Genomic DNA, 22,847 nt, shown 5'->3' on the forward strand with positions numbered 1-22,847 from the left:
AGCGTCTGTATTACTCAAGAGTGGGGATAGTTAGATGATAGAATGCCAATTTGTCGGCGCACTTTTCAATAACCGCGAAATTTAAATTCTTTTATGATATAAGGTATTTATTTAGAAAGGATTAATTATTTTTATTAAATAAATATAAACTTACTTTAGATTTATAAATATATTTACAATAAAAGATATTTTATAAAACCGAATAAACACAAAAACATATAACGTGACGATAAATGAAAAGCTTTCATATAGTATATGAAATATTTATATATTTACGAAATTAGTCTTTCTATACAATTGCTTACGCGCAGTCACATTTTTATCTATTTTAATAAAAAAATGTATGTAAATGAATTAAAATTACTCACTAGTTTGTAGAGCCTGTGTGAGCTTGCCTTTCACGTAAAACGTTTGGTAATGCATCTGACTAACAATAAATAATAACGAATAATCGATTTGAGGCGGATACGTAAGGCAAAATTATATTTATATGTACACAATAGTAATAGTAGTAATAATAATACATATTCATTATATGAATGTGTTTATAATTTAGTTTTTTGCAATTTAGGTAATCTTAAGGCACACCCCACGGTCTTTACCAAGCAATTTCATTTTTTGTTCATTAATATCGTATAAATAAATGTATACTGTTGCGGATTTCGTTAATCTAAATTTATTATCATATTACTATTTGTAGGAATATTTATACTAAATATAGAGAATAATCTGTTCTGTACATAATTCTATGTCTTTTTTATGATTTTTTTAAAATGGATAGTCATTGATTAATGATAATAATGACAGAAATATTAATAAGAATAACAAGATAATGCATAAATGAGATGTAAAATAAGAGCATGCTCTTTTTTCTCTTCATTTTAATATTTATATCATGAGTAGTAAAAATGATAAAAATGAAATTTTACATGTGAACACATTCATGGATTCCATATAGTGAGAAAATCATATTAAATTATTTTAGCAATAACTAATAAAAAAAATGAACATAATACATAAGACAAGATCAATTATAATTAAAATAATATAATACTACTCATGTATGTGATTTAATTTAAGATTAATATAAAATATCTATGCCAATTTCTATACTTTATGCATTTATATGTACAAGAATAGCATCCAGTTTTTGTCTTTCAAGATGCATATTTCTACTTACTATGATACTACTGTTTACGAATAAAAAAATACTAATATATCGCATTGTCGTTGCACGGGCAGTGTTTGCGCAGTTTTTATCCATTGATAAGGCACCAACTTTTAGGATCCTGAGATTCAACCCGCATGCTTCGACAGATTTAGAGGCATATCTAAATGAGATATAAATAAGATGAATTTTCTGATAAATTTAATAGATATTGAACGATATATCTTTAAACATTTACCTGAAGGAGGTGTAAGAGTCTGTTCCCTGTAATCTTTGTAGTGATGAACTGGAGGAGATGGTGGATGAGGTGGTGGTGGTGCATATAATGGCATAGGAGGTGGATAATGGACGGGTGATGGATAATGCATCCATAAAGGAGCTCTATATGGTCCAGGAGGTAACATCGGTACACCATAAAGTGGATGCTGAAGAGGTGTATTAGCCGTACCAATGTATGGATCCATTCGTACTCTTGGATATGAGTTACTTGATGAGTATTTCACAGTTTGCCTTTCATCTGGTTTTAATAAATTCCTCAAAAAACCTTGCTCATGACTTGGTTTATCTTCTCCCAAAATACTCGTTATACTATATGAAGATAATTGTTTTGATGACGGAGTAGGAGCTGTTGTACAAACTGGCTGTGGTGTTGCGCGTCTTTTCGATGCTTGATCTTCTAATGAGACTCTTTCTAATTCGCGCAAAATACGTTTACGAGGTGAAACGACATTAGGATCTAGAAGACGTGCCAATTTGTCAATAATTAGGTTCAAAACCTTTCCAGTTGATGTACCATTTGCTTTACGAATTGGTTTAGTATAATTTGTTACTGATTCTGGAATGAGTAACAAAGAAGTAGGATCTAATGGACGTCTACGCTTTCTTGCGATTAAGCGAGGATGCGCATACAGACGATTTTTTGGATTTCTATAATAATAAAAACTAAACTCTGTAGATATTCTACGTCTTGGATTTGCTTGCTTCCAACAATGATCTCTTTGCCAAGGACTTGATTGTACTGATGAATTATCATCAGAAACTGAAAAATATAAGTATAATAATAAATTTAATTAATTTTATTAAAAATATTATAAAAATTTAACTTACCACTAAGAGAAGTAGAACTCTCTTGTCTATTTGGAGTTGTACTAGCTGGTGGCCAAAAGGTTTTCTTTGGAACTGGAAACCATGTAGTTCTTTCCCCATCCCTACGATGGGATAATTCCAAAATAAACTTTCCGTCTTTAAAAAATTTTAATCGTCCACCAGGAGTTGGAAGTAAATTATTATCAATACGTGCTTCTGAATGATGTGTTGATTGGGGATTTGAATTTTTACCATTTGCCTTGGTAAGAGTTGAGTGTAATGTAGGAGGATCACGTGAGCACATTTCTGTTGTGCCCCTCACGTGACCTGCGTGAGCATGACATTCTGCTGACTTCTCACGCATGCTGATACTTTATCGATATCCATTTTTCTCCGCTTGACCTTTCATACTTTAGCCTCTTAATATCAAATTAATAAAAGAGACAGGACTTTAATTAAGTCCTTCTCTTAAAGCTATGATTAATAATTTTAAAGAAACTTGCTAATATATTTTTGTTTCACAGTTTAAGGAAAGCATTTTTTATAAGAACACTTAATGAAACTTATCAGATACAATAAAAAAAAATTCCTTATGCAAGAAAGAATTATTTAACAACAATGTTAATAATAGCAGAATATTTAAGTTTTTTTCAAAATTAACAAAGTTAATAATAACAAAGAGATAGATTCATATTGATTTTATATTTTTAAAACTGTCAAATTGACATTAGTCAAAAACTGACAGTAAGAGCAACGTTACTCTGAAATTTAACTGATATATTTTTTCTTATGCCCAAAAACATTTGTCTGGATAATGTGCCAATTAATATATATCGATAGAATAGAATATTATCGAATAAAAAAGCACTTTATCATTGATCCAAGAATAACATTTTGTGCAAAATTCCAAAAGGAATTTTCTATACATAAGTGGTAATCGCTAGACACCCACCCACCCACGCACTACCGCCTTCTATAATGAATTCTATTTCATTTCGAAAAAGCGGATCGTCACATTCATAAATTTATTCAAAAGCAAGCACGTTAATATTTCGCAAATTATTATAACCAGCGTACAAATTGGTTTTTCAAACGGAAGATTTTCACGGATCAAACACGGGACGGACACTCTATAGTAGAAAACACGGTTTGACCGACACATGTGTTTCACTTCACCCACGAATGGTTTACGTGTCTACGGCAATTGAGTTTATTCGTTCGATGACCCTTTAGAATATACATCTACCATCATTTTCCTCGTGATTTTCGATGTTCGGATGTAAAAAAAAAAAACAAGAATTTCTCGCCTTCGTGTATCCTTCTCGTCGACAACACTGTGGCGGTTCGCAGTCCGCGCGTTCCTCCGTTTCTTGGTCCAACTCCCACGATCAATCTGCAACACTTCCTTCAAATTATAAAGTTATATCGAATCTATTATATTTGATATTCATAGAAAATCTAAGTTAGATGTCATTTTCAATTAGCATTAAATACATTAATAGATTTATACTATTTAAATTTTAGCAATAATATGTATTCTTATTTAATTTTAATTATTTATTAATTTTTATATGAAATTACAATTTATAGTGTATAGTAAAGTGATTTTCCAATTCTTTGAATTTGTTTATTTTGTTATCATTTGAATTTTGTTTGTTTTGATAGACCAATCAGATTCATGTTTTTTGATATGGTTGAAGTTTGGCGCGCAATCATATTAATTACCGGTATGGTAAGGAATAATTGTAAATTATTACAATTTATATTCTTATTTATGTAGGAATTCTCGATGCAATGTTTAGAAGAATATCAAGAACTTATTGAACGTGATGCGATTGAAATTTCTTGGTTGTGGAAATATCTACAAATGTTTCTATACTTATTATGCACAATTAGCGGATATACTTGTAGCGTTTTGTTCTACATATTATGGGTATAATTAATAATAATTTTTATTTATTTTCTATAATATTTTAAATTGTAATTCAATTATTTTATTATAAAATATGAAGAAAGAAATTTTCGGAGATAAGTGTCCACTTTGGGCAACATCTGTTTTAATATCAAAAGAGAAATTGGAATTAGATGATATTCGTGATATATGTAAAAATCATTTATTAGATTGGTGGAAATATATTTTTACTGACTATATATATGAAAATACATGTGAAATGTATTTAATAACATGTTTTTCATCTTGTATATTTGGAGTTGTTTGGTTTACTTTATTTCTTATGTGTGGCAAAGGAGGACAAGATATACCAATGCAAGTCAATTTATTTTTCAATTATATACATTATTTATCACTGTAAATACAATAAATATGATAAATACAATTATATTATATACAGTATTAAATACAATTATATTATATACAGATATGAAAGTCCTTGGAGGATTGTATTTCCTGCAATATACTTTAATTTTATATTTGCTATTATATCAATGTATGCACATTATAATTTACAACAAGGATATAAATCATTTAATGATGGTATCATAAATATTTCCTATGAGATATATAATATTTGCAAAGTGCCTATGAATATAAGGTATCAAACTTAAATTGTACTTTAAATTTTAAATTTATATAATTCATCATAAAAGTTTATTTACAGTGACTGTGAAATAATAAAAATATATATGAAAATGCATCATTTTTATACATATGATGTGTGTCATATAATTTCATATCTTCAGGTAATATTTTGTATATAAAATTTTAATTTTTAATATTTTTTTAAAATTTATTTCTATATAATATATATTCTTCTAAGATATTTACAGTCATAATGATGTGTAGTTGGTCAGGTGGATTCATAATATTAATTTTAAGGATGATATTAGTCATTGATTTTAAAATTTTAAAAATTAGAATATATGAAGTAAAGGAAGAATAATATTCAATATATTATTATATAAGAAAATTTTTTATTCTTTGCGTAAATTTTACATACATTATGTAAACTTGTATATAAGAATAAAAATATAAAAAATATTTGTAATTGTTTTCACATGATATAATATTATTTTATTTATAATCAAATATAACTTCAATGTATAAATCAATAAATTTTAACTTTATTTTAAAAAATTCTAAGATATAATCTACATAATATTTGCAATTATTTATATTTTTAAAATCACATTTTCACAATAAAATATTTTTTTATTTTTTTTATTGATTTTTAAAAATAAATCTATTATATAATATTAATTAAAAATTTGCTATTTTAATTTCCTATGAATATTGATTTTATTAATAATCTATAGTCATCTTAAAAATTTAAATCCTTTAATTACTTCTTTGGATTGATACCATTGATAGGATACATGTGTGGTATTAATTCTTGAATTATTTAAAAATTCAATATCTTTGTTTTTAGACTCAATATTAGATTCAGATACTTCATTATAAACTTTTACTATATCTATGCAATTACAATTTAGTTTTTTTTGATCATTATATTGTAATTTAATTATAAAATAGTTTGAAATCTGTATAGGAGGTATATATTGTGGTTTAGGTAAAAAAAAATCTGATATTGTATTATTATCACTTTTTTGTATTAACACAAAAGTATTTGTAGGATTCAATGGTAAAGTCAGTGCATCTTGAAATTCTGAACATTCTAGCATTGATCTGCAATGTTAAAAATATTTCAATAAAAGATAATAGAATATTATGTAAAGATTTTTTCACTAACCTCATTAAATTTAAGAGAGGTTTCCTAGAAGCATGTTTACATTCAAAATGTTCTTGACTATTAAGAATATCAGATGGAAATATAATCCTAACATGTAATTTTGGTGATATTATTGTAGCACCAATAAGTATAGCAATTTCTTTGATTTTGCAGTTTTTGAGATGAAATTGTGAATTTAACTGCTCTGATGTGCTTTTCAGAGTATTTAATAATGTTTTTATAGAAGACAAATTTCTATCAGTTGATTTCATTTGTAATTGAGATAATGAATCATAAGTAAATGGTATTTGTTGTTTTTGATATAAAATATACTTTAGAAGTTCAATTACAAGTTTCACACAATTATTACTTGTTAAAGGTTCATCTAAAGTTACATTAATATTCATTTTAACTTTTGCTTTTTGACACTTTAAATACGTTAAAATTTAACCTAATTGACAGATTCGTATTTTATATATATATTTTTGTAAAAATATATCTTTATGAATTTATGAACACATTATTTATGTGTCAAAATATTTACATAATATAATTAAATATTTATCAACTAATGAAATTAATTATTTACAATTACAAAATATCTAGAATGCATTTATCCTTACTAATGGTGAATGTAGCAACTAAGTGAACGTAGTAATTATATTAAAGCCATATTCATTATTGTCTTTTATTGAAAATTTTGTTAAAAATAGCTTCATTGTTAAAAATTTTATTTATATATTAATTTTTTCATTACATATTATAAAACAAATAAAATTTTATTTTTAGTAATTTATAAAATTTTTTTTATATATTTAATTTACCTATTCGATTTGAACTCTTACTATCTTCAAATCATTCATGTTTGTCTTCATATATTACAAAAATGGCGGAAATAAAGTCACGTCGTGTCGCGCAAACAGAAGATTTATCAAACGTTGAGTTTGAAACTAGTGAAGATGTGGAAGTTATTCCAACATTCGATAATATGGGACTCAGAGATGAGTTATTACGTGGAATTTATGCTTATGGTATTATTAAAATCTTTTTGTTAATTTAACATAACCTTATATTTTACTTTATATTTATTATTTTAGAATATTTAATATTATTTTTTATACTTATAAAATAATATTTTAATTATAGGTTTTGAGAAACCTTCTGCGATTCAACAACGATCTATTAAACCAATCATGAAAGGACGAGATGTAATTGCACAAGCTCAATCTGGTACAGGGAAAACAGCAACATTTTCAATTGCTATATTGCAATCTTTAGATACACAAGTTCGAGAAACACAAGTATTGGTCTTGTCGCCTACAAGAGAATTGGCAACTCAAATACAAAAAGTTATTCTGGCTTTAGGAGATTTTATGAATGTTCAATGTCATGCTTGTATAGGTGGTACAAATCTTGGAGAAGATATTAGAAAATTAGATTATGGACAGCATGTCGTATCAGGCACACCTGGAAGAGTATTTGGTAATTTGAATAAAAAATTTTTTATTAATTTAATTATTTTTTTCAATTTCTCTAAAGATAATAACAACATTATATTCTTTTGATATAAAAATAAAAACATTTTTATTATAAAAAAGAATATTATAACACAAGGATTATAGATTTGTTATTTTAATTTTTAATTTTTTAATGATTTTTAGATATGATAAAAAGAAGAGTTCTTAGAACAAGAGCTATAAAAATGTTAGTTCTTGATGAATCTGATGAAATGTTAAATAAAGGTTTCAAAGAACAAATTTATGATGTATATAGATATTTGCCACCCGCAACACAAGTTGTATTGGTATCTGCAACATTACCACATGAAATTCTTGAAATGACAAGTAAATTTATGACAGATCCGATTCGTATTCTTGTAAAACGGTAAGCTCAAATTATTTAAAATTAAAAAAAATTATTTGTTTTATTAAAATTATAAAAATAATTCATTATTATTAGTGATGAATTGACATTAGAAGGAATAAAACAATTTTTTGTGGCTGTTGAAAGAGAAGAATGGAAATTTGATACATTATGTGACTTATACGATACATTGACAATAACACAGGCAGTAATTTTCTGTAATACTAAACGTAAAGTGGATTGGCTGACAGAAAAAATGAGAGAAGCTAATTTCACAGTTTGTTCTATGCATGGTGATATGCCTCAGAAAGAAAGAGATAACATAATGAAAGAATTTCGATCTGGACAAAGGTATTGTTATAGTTATAATATTTAAATATTATGTGTATGTATATATATATATATATATATATATATATATATATATAATAAACATTGTAAATAAAATTTATAATATAATATTTATATTATTATATTATTTTCTAGTCGTGTTTTAATTACGACTGATGTGTGGGCAAGAGGAATAGATGTTCAACAAGTATCTCTTGTGATCAATTATGATTTACCTAATAATCGTGAATTATATATTCATAGAATAGGACGATCAGGACGTTTTGGAAGAAAAGGCGTTTCCATTAATTTTGTAAAAACTGATGATATAAGAATTCTTCGAGATATTGAACAATATTATTCAACACAAATTGATGAAATGCCTATGAATGTAGCAGACTTAATATAATGTTAAACTTTAAATTTTTATTAAATAAGAATTATTATGCAAAAAACGAAATTATTTTTATTTAGATATTCTGAAAATTACATTTTTGAAGTGTTTTTTTTGATTGAAAACAGTTATTAAAATAGCAGTATTTTTTTGAGAATACAAGACTCTTTATAAAATAATATCCCATTTCTGTTATATATAAAATGTAACATTCAAAATAATAAAAATTAACTAATTTTATAAAACATAATAAACTTCTAACACAAATATAAAATTACTTTATGTCTTTATTATAATAGATAATAAAATATATTAAAAAGATAGAGGATATACAAGATTTAGTTTTATTTTTTAGTTTATTTATATTTTTTTATTATTTATTTATTAATATTCATAAACGTTATTTGTATTGAGATATATAGTTTTTTTTTTGAGAAACGAAAATAATCAATAATCCGCTTCTTAGTTTAGATGGCAGCAGAGCAGTATTTTGGTTGAGTATATTTAAGGATTAATTAAAACTTGCTATATAATTTTATTTATTGTGATTAAGAAAAAATTACTCAATATTAATTTTATTCAATATTATTTTTTAACTTAGTAAATTCATTTTGTTTTATTAGCAATTTATGTTTTATAACTTATTTAATAATTATTATTTAATAATCTTTTGAAGATATGATAATAATAAATATTGAAGAATGTGCTTAATATTAATATCTATAAAAATAAAAATATGAATAAAAATATATATTTCACATATAATTAGACAAAAATTTAAAAGTATGGAAACTCAAGAAGATTGTACAATTAGAAGGGGACAATCTATTCGACGTTATCAAAATGATTTCAAATCTGATGCACGTACTTCAACTTGTAAGTAATAACATTTTTATATAAACATTCAATTGTTAACAATATTTTTTTTATGATTTTTTATTTAGCAATGATAATAAATCAATCACAATACATAAATATTGGAAGATCTATTGTAAGAATAGCTATATATTTAACAACTGGAATTTTTTTAACAATGGATATTGAATCTAATTCTACTGCACATCAAATCCTTACAATGATACAGTCAGAAGGAGAGTTAGGATTAACAAGAATCCCTTCATTCACTGGTCAAACAGTTTTTGCCTTATGGCTTTGTTCTTCAAGATTAGAGGTTCAATTACGTCCGAATCACAAACCTATAGAATTGGCTGCAAAATGGAATCGTTTAGTAAAAAAATATAGTTCTCAAAGAGAAGAAACAGATGAAGAACCTTTGCTATGTCTTAGACGAAATGTGTTTCTTTCTCGATCAGATGAGGAGCAAATAAAAGAAATTAAAGTATTAGAATTATTATATGCAGAAGCCAGAAATAATGTATTGCAAGGTAATAAATTATTTACTTATTTCATTATTCTATATAATATTTATTTGTATTTTAGGACGTTATCCATGCGAAGGACAGGCACGATATGCAAGTTTGGGAGCTTTGCAAGCACGTATTGAACTGGGTCCATATAATCCTCAAAATCATACATTAGCATTTTTTAGAAGATATCGTGGTCGATTCTTGCCTCATCATTATACATCTCCTAGTCTCTTATTAGGATTAGGTGTTGGTTTAGGCCTAGTTGGTGGAAAAGGAGCACCTGAAGCTCGCTTACTTGAACAATACAAACGAATACCTAATCACACAGGAACTAATACGAATTCGAGGAAACTAATTAGAAAATACTTAGAGTTTTGCTGGAATTTACCATGTTATGGTGCGGCTTTTTTTCAAGGACAAATTGAACGTCCTGTAAGAAGTCTTGCATCTTGGATTACAAATCGTGATATGTATATACTCATTGCTATTAATTCATCAGGAGTATATATCGTAGACGATATTCAATGTGTAAGAAATAAAAATATTATATATAGTAATTATCATTCACATAATATATTACAAATAACTTTTTTATAGAGTTTATTATTGGGTCTAAGATATTCAGAGTTAAGTTGGGAAATGGCGAAACCTTCAGATGAAAATAATTCGGATTGTCTACCATGTTTATTTCTACAGTTTCCTGTGCGAGAAAATGGAACACAAGTTTATAAAATTCTACAAGTATTCTCAAGACAAGTATGACTTATTCCTAGAAAAATTAACTTTAATAATTTAAATTACTAAAATTTATTTTATTATAAGGCAATAATGATGGATATATTAATTTCTGGCTTTGCTGAAGAACATCGTCGTCATAGAAGTAATAATGATATTACGAATAGTGATCGTTTAACAGACCATATGATTGGTTCTAATACTGGAAGTTTTACTAATAAACTTAGTAAATTTACATTAGCCACTTTTGATGATGAAGGTAAATAACATACAAAAATTTCTTAAAAATTTAAGATTTTTACAATATAAAATTATTTTAGGTCGATGTATTGGACAAATGGGTTCTTGGTCCTTTCAATAAAATAAATTGTTTATACTATATATCTGTTTTTTTTCAAAAATACATTAAACTTTCTTTAATTATCGCAAGATGTGGATTTTGTTGTAAATTATTTATCAACATTTTGTATTTTATAGGAACCAAATCTCTATGACGATTTAATCTGTTTTCTAAAGTTTGTAAATAAAAACTTATTTCATTTATTTTTTCTAATATTTTTTCTTCTTCTTCGCGAGTTAAATCTTCTTCCTGTAGAAAGATATTTTTATCTTATATTTTACATATATCAAATAAATATATGACAAAAAATAAAATTTTACCTGTAATATCAATGCTTGCGTTTTCACCAATTCCTGTGAATATTTCTCAAATTCATGTAAGATTTTATTCGCCCTACGTATAAATAATTGTTTGTAATCACGAATACATGCATATTGTATTAAGTATGCCTCAGCTTCTGATAGCTCCGATGGATTTCCTAAACGAGCTAAATATGGCTTCAAATAATTTATTTCTTCCGTGATATCTTTTATACTTTGTTTCTTCTGCATTTATAATATATACGTTTAATTAATTAATTAAAAAAAAATTATATTATTATTGTTTTATACTACCAATGCTTCTAATACAGATTCCGATTCCCTAAGTTTATCATATATAGATATCAACAGTTTTGGCGTCAAATATTCACTTTTTCTTATCTCGAGAAAAGAAAACATTTCTTTTTCTGCCGCTCTAACTTGAGATATAGATATATCCTCCTCCTTTAATTGTGTGTCTAGTTCGTATAATAAATCTAAAGCCTTATCAGGTTCATTTAGAGGCTACAAATAAGATAATAAAATTATCTTTTAATAAATTTTTTGATATTGATAAATACTCACATTATATCCATGTGTCATTGCTGGACTAAGATCCAATCGTTCTCCTCTTTCTGCTAATGGTGGTTTTATATATGTTCGCAAAGCTCTAGTAAAATTGCCTGGATAATAATGATAAGTAAGATGTATTTCGTTATCATCAATAGCAAATTCACGGATTGCTATATTTTTACATGCTTTTATTCGTTCATCTCTATTAAATTTTTCGACAATCTTCTGCAAATTTATTTAGATATTTTAAACTAATTATTTTCATGTGAAAAATTATTTATAATATTTTAAAAATTATAGACAAAGTATTTATTAAGATTTTTATTAAATTTTTATTAAATTTTATTAAATCATATGAAATAAAATATCAATAAAGTAAAAATATCAATTATAAAAAAAATGTCATTTAATTAAATATTTTATTCTTTATAAGTAATTAAAAATTATTCATTTTAATACAAATGATATAAAAATACATTTTATATCTACATTATATTTTATCTATTTAAAAATTTTATAAAATTCTATCTTACCGAAATGTGTCGATAATGAATATCTTGAGTTTCACCTTTTTTGTCTTGTAAAAATTCTACATGCCTGTTCTCAAGTTGATCGAAACTCTGGTTATAATATTATATTTCATTTTTAATAATTTATATTTTAATTATTCATTCACAAGTTATCGCTTACCGATAATATAGAAAATCATCACGATCGACAAAGTGTTGCGTTAAATAAGTTGGATGCATTTCGAATTTAGATAATCCATCGAAACGAGCAACGTAATAAAAATCTAAAATTCGCTCACTATCTACATTGACATTATTGAATAAAAAATATCGATGTTCTGTAAATTTTATTTTATTAATGAAAAATTAATTAAATATATTACATTATTTAAGTATTTCGCACATTATTAATTAAATATAATATGGAAAATTATATTCATAAATTATACACCTTTACACTGGTCAACTCGACCTCTTGTATAATAATCTATGACGGTACCGTCAATCATATTTCTTCGTGATTCTATGAGATTATCAGATCTATTTCTATAATTTTCATATATATCGATAGGATTCATGTCATTATCGTATGTAGTAATTCTTTGTATCAATCCATCTGTTTGAATATATGGTGCGTAAAATTCAACTTTTGTTTTTTTATACAATACTATTTTCATACCGTTTGGGAATCGTTTCTCAAATTCTAAAAGATAAAATAAAAATGTATTCAAGAAATATAAACGAAACATAACAAAATATATTTAAGAATTAAACTTATATTTTATAATTGAAAATTTTTTATACCTTCTTCGCTAATATTTATTTGATTAACGTATGATAATGGCATATCCAAATGTTTTTCTTGACGCATAGCAGATTCTTCATCAATCTCTCCTGTATGTGTTGTCCATGGTTCTCCGGGAAGCAAATGTTCCCACAATTCTACTTTCATTAAATCCCATTCTATGTTTACGCACGATTGTACAGATACCTGCATATTTACCCAATAATTTTGATCATTCCATATACTTTCTACACCGAGATATAATTGAGCTGTATCGTCATCTGTAACTTCGTAAGATATACCAGTGGTAGGCTCAATAAATAATGGACAAGGAATTTCTTGATCCCTCAATCCACCTAATTCTGGTAATATCGCTACCCAAGCATGTATTCTATGTCCCCAATATTTATCTATTGGAAGTTGCTCTAATTCCTAAATTCAAACATAATTTTCTTTTTTAAAGTAAAATTATGAAAAACATTTAGTAGAATTTAAAAAAAAGTTACCTCAATTAAATTTTGTTGCTCCTTTTCAGCTAACAATAATTTTTCTTGTAATTTCCTCGCTTTTTCTTCTTCCGATTCTGATAAAAATTGATTTTTATATTCTACATTGAGATTAAGTTTGTATTTAGTAATCTCGGGACGTATCGTATCTTCTTGAAATTTCTTTTCCGGTTGTGGTATATAGGGGCATGATCGTCTTGTCAAATCACAGAGTGTTTGTTCTCTAGATGCATAACCACTTACTACAAATGCATTATATCCTTGACCTAGTAACAAGCTAGTAAGAAATGTTGCACATTCAAAACAATTGCCTTTTCGAAACTTCTGTACCCATGTAGGTGAACGCACTTGTTTTGGCTGTAAATAGAAATAAGTATCATAAATGTGATATTATAAGTAAGTAAAAATTTATAATTTTACGTATAAGCAAGATGAGATATAGATTGACATTTATAAATTTAATATTTGTAAAAAATTATATACATATAATGTATATAATATATTTGTAATAATTTATATACATATAATGTATATAATAGAATCGCTTGTAAATTCAATATCTACAGTTTCACTTATTCTTAAAAATTTACATTCAAATACATAATTTAATTTTGTTTTATTTTGTTTATTTATTGTTGATTTTAATTACAACGCTATAATCATTTTTTATACTGAACTGATAATGTCGCGTCTAAAATGAAAATATAAGAAATTTTTAAAACATAAAAAAGCATTGTTACATTTATCTTGTTTGTATCTTATGTTTTAATAAAATGTTAAATGTTTTGAGAAAAGTGAATAGAAAGAAATTTTAAAACATTTTATTTAAAAAACGATGTTATTTATTGAAGCGCTATTTTTTTTTTTTCGTTTGTCTAATATTGGTAATTGAAACTATCATTCCATTTATTTATTTTACATAATAATTTAAATAAATATAATCATGTAAAAAATATAGTTCTTCATATAGGATATCAAATATAATATAAAATATAATAAAATAAAATATAATATAATATAATATAAAATATATAATATAAAATATTTGATAATAAAACATTTATTCTTATTTGTAATTTTACATTGAAATTTAATTTTATTTTCAATCATTATTAATGTTATGATCTTATTCTAAATCGAATCGATAATGTTGAGAATGACACTAAAATGATAAAAAGAATCTTATTGATGGCATGAGATAAAAAATATTAAATTTTAAATATATTCCGTATTTCGTTTGTAATATAAAAACACTTGTTGCTTTAAATCGATTTTCTCATTATATAAGATGATTTAATAAATTGTAAATAAATTGTAAATGATCGATAAAATAATTTATCAAACAAAATCTGCCATACCGACTGTCAATAATATAAACACATTTACCATTGGTTTCATGTGAAAACACAAAAGTAATAATAATAATACTAAAGAGTAAATATGTATATCCCACACATAGCTACTAATCGTCCAAGAAGAGTATTCATTCAAATGCGCTGCTGAGCACGTGGCAACTCGTGCGTATTCTCGGTCCCTGACCTACAGAACTATATTATGATCTACGCGTAGAATTACAACAGAAGTAACCATATGTTATAAAAAGATAAACAATTAGTAAAACACGAAAATTTTTCGCAAAATGCAAAATAAAAAAAATTATAATTTTTATTTATTTCATAATAATAATTCTTAAGATATTACGATTTCTGAAAATCTTATTTTTATTAAATTTATAAGAAAGATTAAATTATACTGAAACTTAAATCGAAATGATTCTCATCCTTTCGTATCTTGAAAAGAAAGAAAAAGCAATCTTTTTTGCAAGAGCGCTTAGAGTCTAGGTAAGATAGAGATGGTCAGTGGGTGGTACTACTATCCCTCGATCCCTTCACCCACTTCCGCCCCTTCTGTCCACCTAACCTAACTTTACCATATTCACCTTGCCCCTCCGACCATCCCTCGAACGTTCTCGGTCTTGCTTTCTCGCCCATTGGCGTTGTTCACCCCTCCGTTCCTCGCTTGCCCCCGCGCGTCACCAGTTCCGCGCGACCCCTTCGACCGGCACCCACGTGGGACGCAAGACGAGGGTGTGAGGTAGCAGACAACGCGGAGATACCGCCGCCGTGGCAGCTGCGCTCAGTGTTTCTCAACCATGAATTTACATCAGTCACGATGTAATTTACAGTTTAAATGAAAATTTAATTAAATTATAATAGAAATTAAATATTTATAGATATGCGTCACAAATAATAAAAAAAAGAAAAAAAAGATATATAAATACTTAATAAAATTTAAAATGACAATTTATAAATATATATATATATATATATTTTTTTTTGTTCATATATATATATATATAAATATATAGATAAAAATCTATATACAATACTGATCTTCAAAAACTTAACATATAACATACTTTTTTAAGAATAAACTAAATTTGTTATAAAAAAAGATCGAATATTTTTGTAAGCTATGGAATAATAATTTAAAACAGATTTGTAAAATAAATATATTGATTAAATTTTGTATTTTTTATTATTTTAATTAACTTTTAATTAATCAAAATTTAGAAATAGAGAACATCCGTATAATTATCACGTAATTAATGATCAAATAAAAAAAGAACTATGTTTATTCTGAATGGAAGAAAAGTACGTTCAGTGATTGTGACAATTTAAAAGGACAAAAATCCTTTAATTCCACGACGCGTACGCTATCGATAATTCCCCTTCTGATCTACGTTCGCGGAAGTGGACGAGAGAGAACGTGATTTACGCCGAGACGATGCTCGTGGGTATCAGTCGTAGGGTACATGATCAAAGCGCGACGGTCGAAAGCGTGGATCGAAGCGGTGATTGGTCGGCTTCGAGCGGGGTGCCGCGAGATAGCGCTTTTCGGGACGCCTCGATGTCGTGCTCGGCACTGGTCGCCGTATCGAGGACGTTATCCGTGGACGCGACCAGAGTGCTGTGTAGCCATATACGTATACGGATCACTACATACATGAGCCACGAATGTGTTGGCGCGCGTTGGGAGATGGAACGACCGAGGGCGAAGAAAAGGAGGGATGAAGAGCGACAGAGAGAGAGAGAGAGAGAGAGAGAGAGAGAAAGCTACAGAGTTACAGAAGTGGAATAGAGAGAGATGGTAGAGAAAGAGAGAGATACGAGGAACGAGGCCTAAATCAGGGGCGATCGCACCGAGCGACGTCGCTATCTCTCTGAATATGCGAACCACTATTTGGCGTCCGCGGCGCGTACGTACCTAGTACCCGGTATTACTAGATACTAGATAGTACCTAGTCCCTGCCTACCTATATACCTTAGCTAGATGTTCCATTCGCTCTATGTGTACGCGCATCTCTATACGCCGAGGCGGAGAGCGCCCTACACGACACACAATCTCTGGGTTTACACCTACATATCCTGCAAACTGTGCCGCGATATATATCGAACAAATCGCGAAGCTTGGACCTGTAGGATGCGACTGTTGGAAAAACTATGAAATGAACACGTAGTCGTATCATTTAGTATCGATGTTTTATGCGAATGACTATCAAATAATGAGTGTAGTTAAATCGATAATATATATATAAAAAGTATGATGATTAAAGCGCATTTTTATTTATTTGTTAATACTATTTTATAATCTATTGTATATAATCTATTCTTTCTATCATAGTGCGTCTATTCAACGACGTTAAGCAATTAATCGAGAGAAATGAGGAAGAAAATAAAGAAGTACTTTAACAACGAAAATATTAATTTGTATTGGTAAAATTCTGATTTTTGTGTTAATCGTAACCATTTTGCAACAGTTGTTCCTAATATTTTCCACTTGTTTCCAAAACACGGAAGAGTAAGTTCGTAACTTTCTAAGTTCAGCCTGAACGGATTATATCGTTGATTGTAGTACCGGAAATGGAAATAAATATCACGACAAAAACCTAATTTGAAATTTCATTTATTCGTTTTCGTAACGATAAATGAACTCAACTTCGTATATCTTATTCATTGTGTAATAAATCTGATCATCCAACTGAAAACTAATAATTTAAACGATCACAACAAAAAAAAAGATTTCTCGTCTCAAATCCATCCAAATTTAATCTAATCGGTGATTAACGATCGATTATCGAAAACGGCGTTTGTTCGAAACGCTATCAGGTAAAATATAAGCGTCGTATTATCGAAAGAAAAAAACGGCGGAATATTTACGTTACGAGTTTAAATGTACGTTTGAAAAAAAAGAACGTCGTTCGAAGAAAGTCGAGCTATCTCTATTGACGGCCAATCGTTACAAATACCTGTGATACATAAGTGGGTGGCAAACGGAGCCTCACCGTGCTCTAACGAGCCGTACACGTGTTTCTGACATCGGCACTATAAAGTAAGTACGTATACGGACACGCGTGTCTCCGTCCAATGTATGTGTATGGGATGTGTATTAACACGCGCGTTTGCCAAAGAGAGAGGAGGCATCCATATACGTGCAAACTCGGCACACCGTAAGCCCTAGAGCCGGTTTTCAATGAGCGAGTGGCAGGAAGAAGAGGGAGAAACGGCAACAGCCAGAGCCGGCGTAATGCAGGAGGAGGAGGAGGAGAGGTATGGTGAAAAGTGACGACGGAGAAACAAACGAGTGAAGAGAGGAGAAAGAGGAAGAGCAAGTGGCAGGAAGAGGGAGGAGGAGGAGGAGGAGGAGGATGAAGGAGAGGAAGGGAGGCAAGAATGGACGAGAGCGGGAGGAATATAAACCCTTATCGAAATCGTGATTCACCCCACATTCTCTGGAAACCCCCTAACCTATTAACATCCATATCGCAATAACAGATACACGTGTATAACCGTGTTTCCACATAGCCATTCGTCCTTGCACACCTTCGTAATTACTTAGCGATTACTCGGCCACGAGAAATGCGCCACGCTAAATTTCTTTATCAGTTAACGATATTTATCTATTTTCGGACACGCAACAATAGGTAAAATTATGTAAATTCTTTCGAAATATAAAAAAAATGGGGAAGAGTTTAAATGAATCAATTGGAATTTCTATTTTCTTTTTTTATTCGATTATTTTTTTTTTTTTTTTTATTCGTCTTTGTAAACGAACTAGTGGCAATTAATTAAGACGTTAAATTTCCAATTCAATCGTAAGGAGGATGGTTCAATGAATGGCGAGCATTATTGTTTCACGATATCCTTTTCATCGGCGCGATAACATTATTTCGAGATTCTTTCTTCTCTTAATCTAATGCACAGCCGACTCGATAGTTACTTTGGTTTTTCGCTGTTCGTTTATGGACCAAGTTTCTCCGTTAAAACTTTAAGCACTTTTCAGAGACTGACGTTAAATAAGGTAGAGGACCGTTAAGAATCGTCAAATCGGACCTTATGAAGTAGTACCGTGAATACTTATGAATGAGATCAACGTTGTCCTCCTGTTGAAAATGAAAAAGAATGTGTTCAAAAAATGACAAGGGATTTAGCAACGAGAGCGAGAGGGAACAAAATGCAGCCGATAATATTTTAAAGAGATTAACGTTAATTAAAAAAAATTAACGTTTTTTGCGCGGCAATGAGTTTCCCGATAACGAGAAATATTTCGGGAGAGAAAATTTGACGCGATGACCTTTCCATCCAAACTTTTTTTTTCCTCAAACGTTATACATATATCGAGGCCCATCCGAAATTACCGAGATATCTCGAACCGCTCGAATCGCCATTAAGGATCTAGCTCGAAACGATCCCATCACGAGTCTCGCGGACTGGATCGTCACCGTGAAATTCGTATGAACAGAAAGACAAAGAGGGAATAGGATAGAAAGAGGAAAAGGGAAAAAGAGCGAGAGCGAGGGATATATGAAGGAGAATTAGCAAGAGAGGAAGAGAGGGAGGAGAAATGGAAGGTGGTTTTCAAGCGGACACCCAGTGCATCGAGATAGATAGGTAGATAGACGTCCGGATAGATGCATGCCACGGCAGCCGGAGCAAGGGATGTCGAGGGGTAGTGCAAAGCGGACAGAAGCGAAGGGGGAGGGGAGGGTGGCGGTAGATGGTCGCGGTGAGACGCGAGACGAAAGAGGGATGAGGAGGAAGAGCAAGAGAGGATGAGGTGGATGAGGAGGTGGAGCAGAAAGGGGTCGATGGTGGGTGGGTGGGTTGGCTGAGGAGAGTGGGTGGTGGTTCTCTCGCTGATTACGTCGCAGGATGGCCAGGAGAGAGAAACGCCGGAGAGGATGCCGCTACGCCGTGCGCGGAGGAGGCCCGTTTGCTGGATAGAGGCGAATATATCCGCAATGTCCTACCACCAACCCTATACCCGGCTACCTATCTTCGTCCTCTCCTATTTTCTCTCTCTCTCTATCCCCTGTCTCTTTCTCTCTCTTTCTCCCTCTCCTCTATCTCCATCTTCGTTTATCAACCTGCTTTCTCTCCGTCTCACCCTTCTCGCACGCTATCCAACTCTCCTTGTCCCATCTATGTTTGTCTTTGTCCGTTACCGTTATATCCCTTTCTCTCCGATTCCAGCAGCCTCCCGGGTGGCAGGGCCCTAAGCTAAACTAAGCTACGCCAGGATAGGATAGCATCAGGAGGATAGGATGGGATAGGATGGCTGGATGGTGCCCACCTACCCTCGCACACACAACGACTAGGACGACGTCGACGAGGAGGACTACGACGACGACGACGACGACGACGACGACGACGACGACGACGGCAACGGCAACGGGAACGGCGACAGCGACGACGACGACGACGACGACGACGACGACGACGACGACGACGATCTCTCGTGCAGAAGTAACTCACCCTCCTAGTGTTTTCTCCGTCTCGATTCTCTCTATATCCATCCGGCTATCTTTCTCTTCGTCACACTTCCTTTCTCGCCAACCCTATCTCTCGCACCAACGTTCCTCGCGTCTCGTTCTTTCGTCCCTCGGTCGTCTCGCTCTCTACCAGCCAGTAACACCCACGGACCCCGGGGGGTTAGTTAGGGGTGGTATATTGACGGCCGGCGTCGCGAGGACGCCTATACTTAGTGTGCCGGCGAACCGACGCGTTTCCAGCTAGGCGTCCATTCCACCCTTCCTTCTCTCTTCGCTCTCCCGCGTCCGCCACCATCGGCCACCCTTCACGACCACCACCCATCTCGTCCCCCTTCTACACCCTCCTCCACCGGCGACCCATTCTACACCCTCTACTGCCACCTTTCTCGAACCCCTTCCCTCCTCCGGACCGCCCGACTCTCCCACGGTCCATCCTTCGTCCACCACTCCTCAAACTACCGTTCACAACCCCCTATCTCGACCTTCTTCCACCGCACGACCCCGCGATAAGTAGGGTCTTCGAGTTTAGGTGCAAAAGAAGTGATTGGAAACCAGTATTCTCCAAACTCATACGCCTTGATTACGCCGAAGAAAGAAGAGCCATTGGCAACCTGTTTCGAAATTACTTCCTCGCGAACCGAGCACGGGATCCACCGAGCGACCGCCGGGGTTACATGGTGGACGACAAAATCGATGCCTGTGGGCACTATGAAACCTTTATGACGCACCTGATGTGAGAAAACGAGGGGCGGCAAAGAGAACGAAGACGAAGACGAAGACGACGAGGACGACGACGACGACGACGAAGGGAAACCGGGTGCAAACCGGGGCCAGATGGGAGGGAAAAAGGGGAAAAGACAGAGTAGGAGAAGGAGAGAGACAGGTCTCGATTAGGGAGCGACCGAACGAAATTATGTATACCACGTCGAAGATGATGGCGACGATGCACGCGATGGGTTCCCCAGGCGCGCAAGGTCTGTTCATCGAGGGGGGATGTGGCTAGGAAACGGTTTCTTTGTCGGTAGTTTCTCCAGCGAACGGATCGGTTTCTTGAGGGTCCTTAAAAGCACCGAGAACCCCGTCGGAAACTCGTGCTCTCGATCGTCGTTAATTATCATTATTTGCCGTGGCCACGATACAATTTACTTTATTGGTCGCCGAGACGGCCACGCTAACTTCCGAGGCCGCGTAATTACCACCGCTGATACGTCGCGTGTAGTTACACCTGTATAGCCCGTGCTTGCATAATTTTCGCATAAATACCATGGCTAACTTATCCCGAAGATAACTTATGAAAAGAGAATTCGTTTGCAATACGTACACGATATAGATTAGAAACCTCTATTTCTCTTATTCTCCGATAACGATTGACGATCAAAATTCAGACGTACACACGTGCATGTAGTAACAGGAAACAAAGAAGTTTATTGTGAGTTTATTGTTATCAGAGGCGTGGAATGCCTCCCTTGGTGCACTTACCTGTAATTGATGGCGTCCGTTCGATTTGGTACATAGAAAGGCAGTTAACGTGGGTAGGGGGTAACGAAAAGCAAGAGTGACCGAGAAGAGCAACGAAGGAAGCGAGTGTTCGTAGGATCGACGAGTAATCGAATTAAGGACGCTTCAGATGACTACGACTCTCGAGAACATTAGTAAGAAATGGATGTCCGTTGAAAACGATTTTTATGAATTGTTGTATATTCTTTACGTTAATAAAAAAAAAATAATTCGAATAACGATACCCTTTTCGAACTGTAATTACGAAAGTAGAAATTGTTTAAAATGGTTTGTTTATTTTAAATTATTAATTAATAATATTAGTTTATTGTTTCATTAAAATGAAGCAATTTATACAAATTGTTGAGTTTATACAAATTTCTGCTCAATTCTATTTGAACAAATTAAAAAAAATTCGAAAGGAATTCGATACGGTTTACAGGGATGATCGGTGGATAGCCAAGCGTTGAGAACGTCACTAACGTCTCATTAAACGTGTATATAGTGCCGTGACGTCACACGTAACACTCTCTGCACGATACGTAAGCAATGTACGGCGTATCACTGCGAATAGCGCCAATAAACTTTATATCACTAATTCAGTTTTTGATGCGTCTTGCTAACGTTCTATCGATCACCAAGTGTCTTTGTTTGTTTTATCGATCGCAAGTACGAACTTTTCATCGTTTGTGAAACCGCGAAAATTCGAATATTTTTTGTACATTATTTTATCGATCGACAATTGCATAAACAATATAAACATACACAGTAAAATTTATTTTATCGGCTATAAAATATTAATAACTTGTCTAATCAATTATCTAAGAAGAAAATCATATGCGAGCAAACAAATTAATATATTTTATCATTATTTGAAC

At 31.3% G+C, this 22,847-nt stretch overlaps 5 protein-coding genes across 5 annotated transcripts in view; 2 read left to right on the forward strand and 3 right to left on the reverse strand.

The window, feature by feature from the left end:
• Positions 1 to 207: 207 nt before the first annotated feature.
• On the reverse strand, positions 208 to 2,847 carry LOC122714867 (protein hairless). The gene is made up of 3 exons (XM_043936599.1): positions 2,276 to 2,847; positions 1,407 to 2,207; positions 208 to 1,331 (listed from the first exon to the last, which is right to left on the reverse strand). The coding sequence occupies exons 1-3, from the start codon at positions 2,616 to 2,618 to the stop codon at positions 1,297 to 1,299; spliced, it is 1,179 nt and encodes a 392-aa protein (XP_043792534.1). The 5' UTR covers positions 2,619 to 2,847; the 3' UTR covers positions 208 to 1,296.
• Positions 2,848 to 5,514: 2,667 nt separating this feature from the next.
• LOC122715111 (MAD2L1-binding protein) lies at positions 5,515 to 6,488 on the reverse strand. Its single transcript, XM_043937034.1, has 2 exons — positions 5,962 to 6,488; positions 5,515 to 5,897 (listed from the first exon to the last, which is right to left on the reverse strand). Exons 1-2 carry the CDS (start codon positions 6,345 to 6,347, stop codon positions 5,528 to 5,530), a joined length of 756 nt encoding a protein of 251 aa, XP_043792969.1. The 5' UTR covers positions 6,348 to 6,488; the 3' UTR covers positions 5,515 to 5,527.
• A 322-nt stretch (positions 6,489 to 6,810) lies between these two features.
• LOC122714696 (eukaryotic initiation factor 4A-III) lies at positions 6,811 to 8,588 on the forward strand. The gene is made up of 5 exons (XM_043936277.1): positions 6,811 to 6,971; positions 7,087 to 7,422; positions 7,602 to 7,824; positions 7,900 to 8,154; positions 8,290 to 8,588. The coding sequence occupies exons 1-5, from the start codon at positions 6,827 to 6,829 to the stop codon at positions 8,540 to 8,542; spliced, it is 1,212 nt and encodes a 403-aa protein (XP_043792212.1). The 5' UTR covers positions 6,811 to 6,826; the 3' UTR covers positions 8,543 to 8,588.
• Positions 8,589 to 9,210: 622 nt separating this feature from the next.
• LOC122714798 (FERM domain-containing protein 8) lies at positions 9,211 to 11,090 on the forward strand. Its single transcript, XM_043936477.1, has 6 exons — positions 9,211 to 9,403; positions 9,472 to 9,912; positions 9,968 to 10,422; positions 10,492 to 10,650; positions 10,717 to 10,888; positions 10,950 to 11,090. Exons 1-6 carry the CDS (start codon positions 9,313 to 9,315, stop codon positions 10,988 to 10,990), a joined length of 1,359 nt encoding a protein of 452 aa, XP_043792412.1. The 5' UTR covers positions 9,211 to 9,312; the 3' UTR covers positions 10,991 to 11,090.
• LOC122714797 (dynein regulatory complex subunit 7-like) overlaps positions 11,024 to 22,847 on the reverse strand; it is a 43,741-nt gene continuing 31,917 nt past the window's right edge. Inside the window, exons 3-11 of the mRNA XM_043936475.1 lie at positions 13,641 to 13,997; positions 13,155 to 13,566; positions 12,802 to 13,053; positions 12,532 to 12,688; positions 12,375 to 12,438; positions 11,854 to 12,066; positions 11,584 to 11,793; positions 11,290 to 11,514; positions 11,024 to 11,218 (exon numbers count right to left, since the gene is read on the reverse strand). Of these exons, the coding sequence (XP_043792410.1) occupies positions 11,024 to 11,218; positions 11,290 to 11,514; positions 11,584 to 11,793; positions 11,854 to 12,066; positions 12,375 to 12,438; positions 12,532 to 12,688; positions 12,802 to 13,053; positions 13,155 to 13,566; positions 13,641 to 13,997 (2,085 nt within the window). The remainder of the gene's footprint in view (positions 11,219 to 11,289; positions 11,515 to 11,583; positions 11,794 to 11,853; positions 12,067 to 12,374; positions 12,439 to 12,531; positions 12,689 to 12,801; positions 13,054 to 13,154; positions 13,567 to 13,640; positions 13,998 to 22,847) is intronic.

This window comes from Apis laboriosa, unplaced genomic scaffold, assembly GCF_014066325.1.
Source record: "Apis laboriosa isolate Shangri-la unplaced genomic scaffold, ASM1406632v1 scaffold34_cov151, whole genome shotgun sequence".
NCBI classification, from domain to species: domain Eukaryota; kingdom Metazoa; phylum Arthropoda; class Insecta; order Hymenoptera; family Apidae; genus Apis; species Apis laboriosa.

Excerpts from the sequence above, each read along its gene's own strand:
- LOC122714867 (XM_043936599.1), bottom strand. The coding sequence starts at position 2,618 with ATGCGTGAGAAGTCAGCAGAATGTCATGCTCACGCAGGTCACGTGAGG. Across the intron at positions 2,208-2,275 it reads GAGTTCTACTTCTCTTAGTG|TTTCTGATGATAATTCATCA; the intron begins GTAAGTTAAATT and ends TATATTTTTCAG. Across the intron at positions 1,332-1,406 it reads GACTCTTACACCTCCTTCAG|ATATGCCTCTAAATCTGTCG; the intron begins GTAAATGTTTAA and ends TATCTCATTTAG.
- LOC122715111 (XM_043937034.1), bottom strand. The coding sequence starts at position 6,347 with ATGAATATTAATGTAACTTTAGATGAACCTTTAACAAGTAATAATTGT. Across the intron at positions 5,898-5,961 it reads CCTCTCTTAAATTTAATGAG|ATCAATGCTAGAATGTTCAG; the intron begins GTTAGTGAAAAA and ends TTAACATTGCAG.
- LOC122714696 (XM_043936277.1), top strand. The coding sequence starts at position 6,827 with ATGGCGGAAATAAAGTCACGTCGTGTCGCGCAAACAGAAGATTTATCA. Across the intron at positions 7,825-7,899 it reads ATTCGTATTCTTGTAAAACG|TGATGAATTGACATTAGAAG; the intron begins GTAAGCTCAAAT and ends CATTATTATTAG. Across the intron at positions 8,155-8,289 it reads GAATTTCGATCTGGACAAAG|TCGTGTTTTAATTACGACTG; the intron begins GTATTGTTATAG and ends ATTATTTTCTAG.
- LOC122714798 (XM_043936477.1), top strand. The coding sequence starts at position 9,313 with ATGGAAACTCAAGAAGATTGTACAATTAGAAGGGGACAATCTATTCGA. Across the intron at positions 9,913-9,967 it reads CAGAAATAATGTATTGCAAG|GACGTTATCCATGCGAAGGA; the intron begins GTAATAAATTAT and ends TTTGTATTTTAG. Across the intron at positions 10,889-10,949 it reads AGCCACTTTTGATGATGAAG|GTCGATGTATTGGACAAATG; the intron begins GTAAATAACATA and ends AAATTATTTTAG.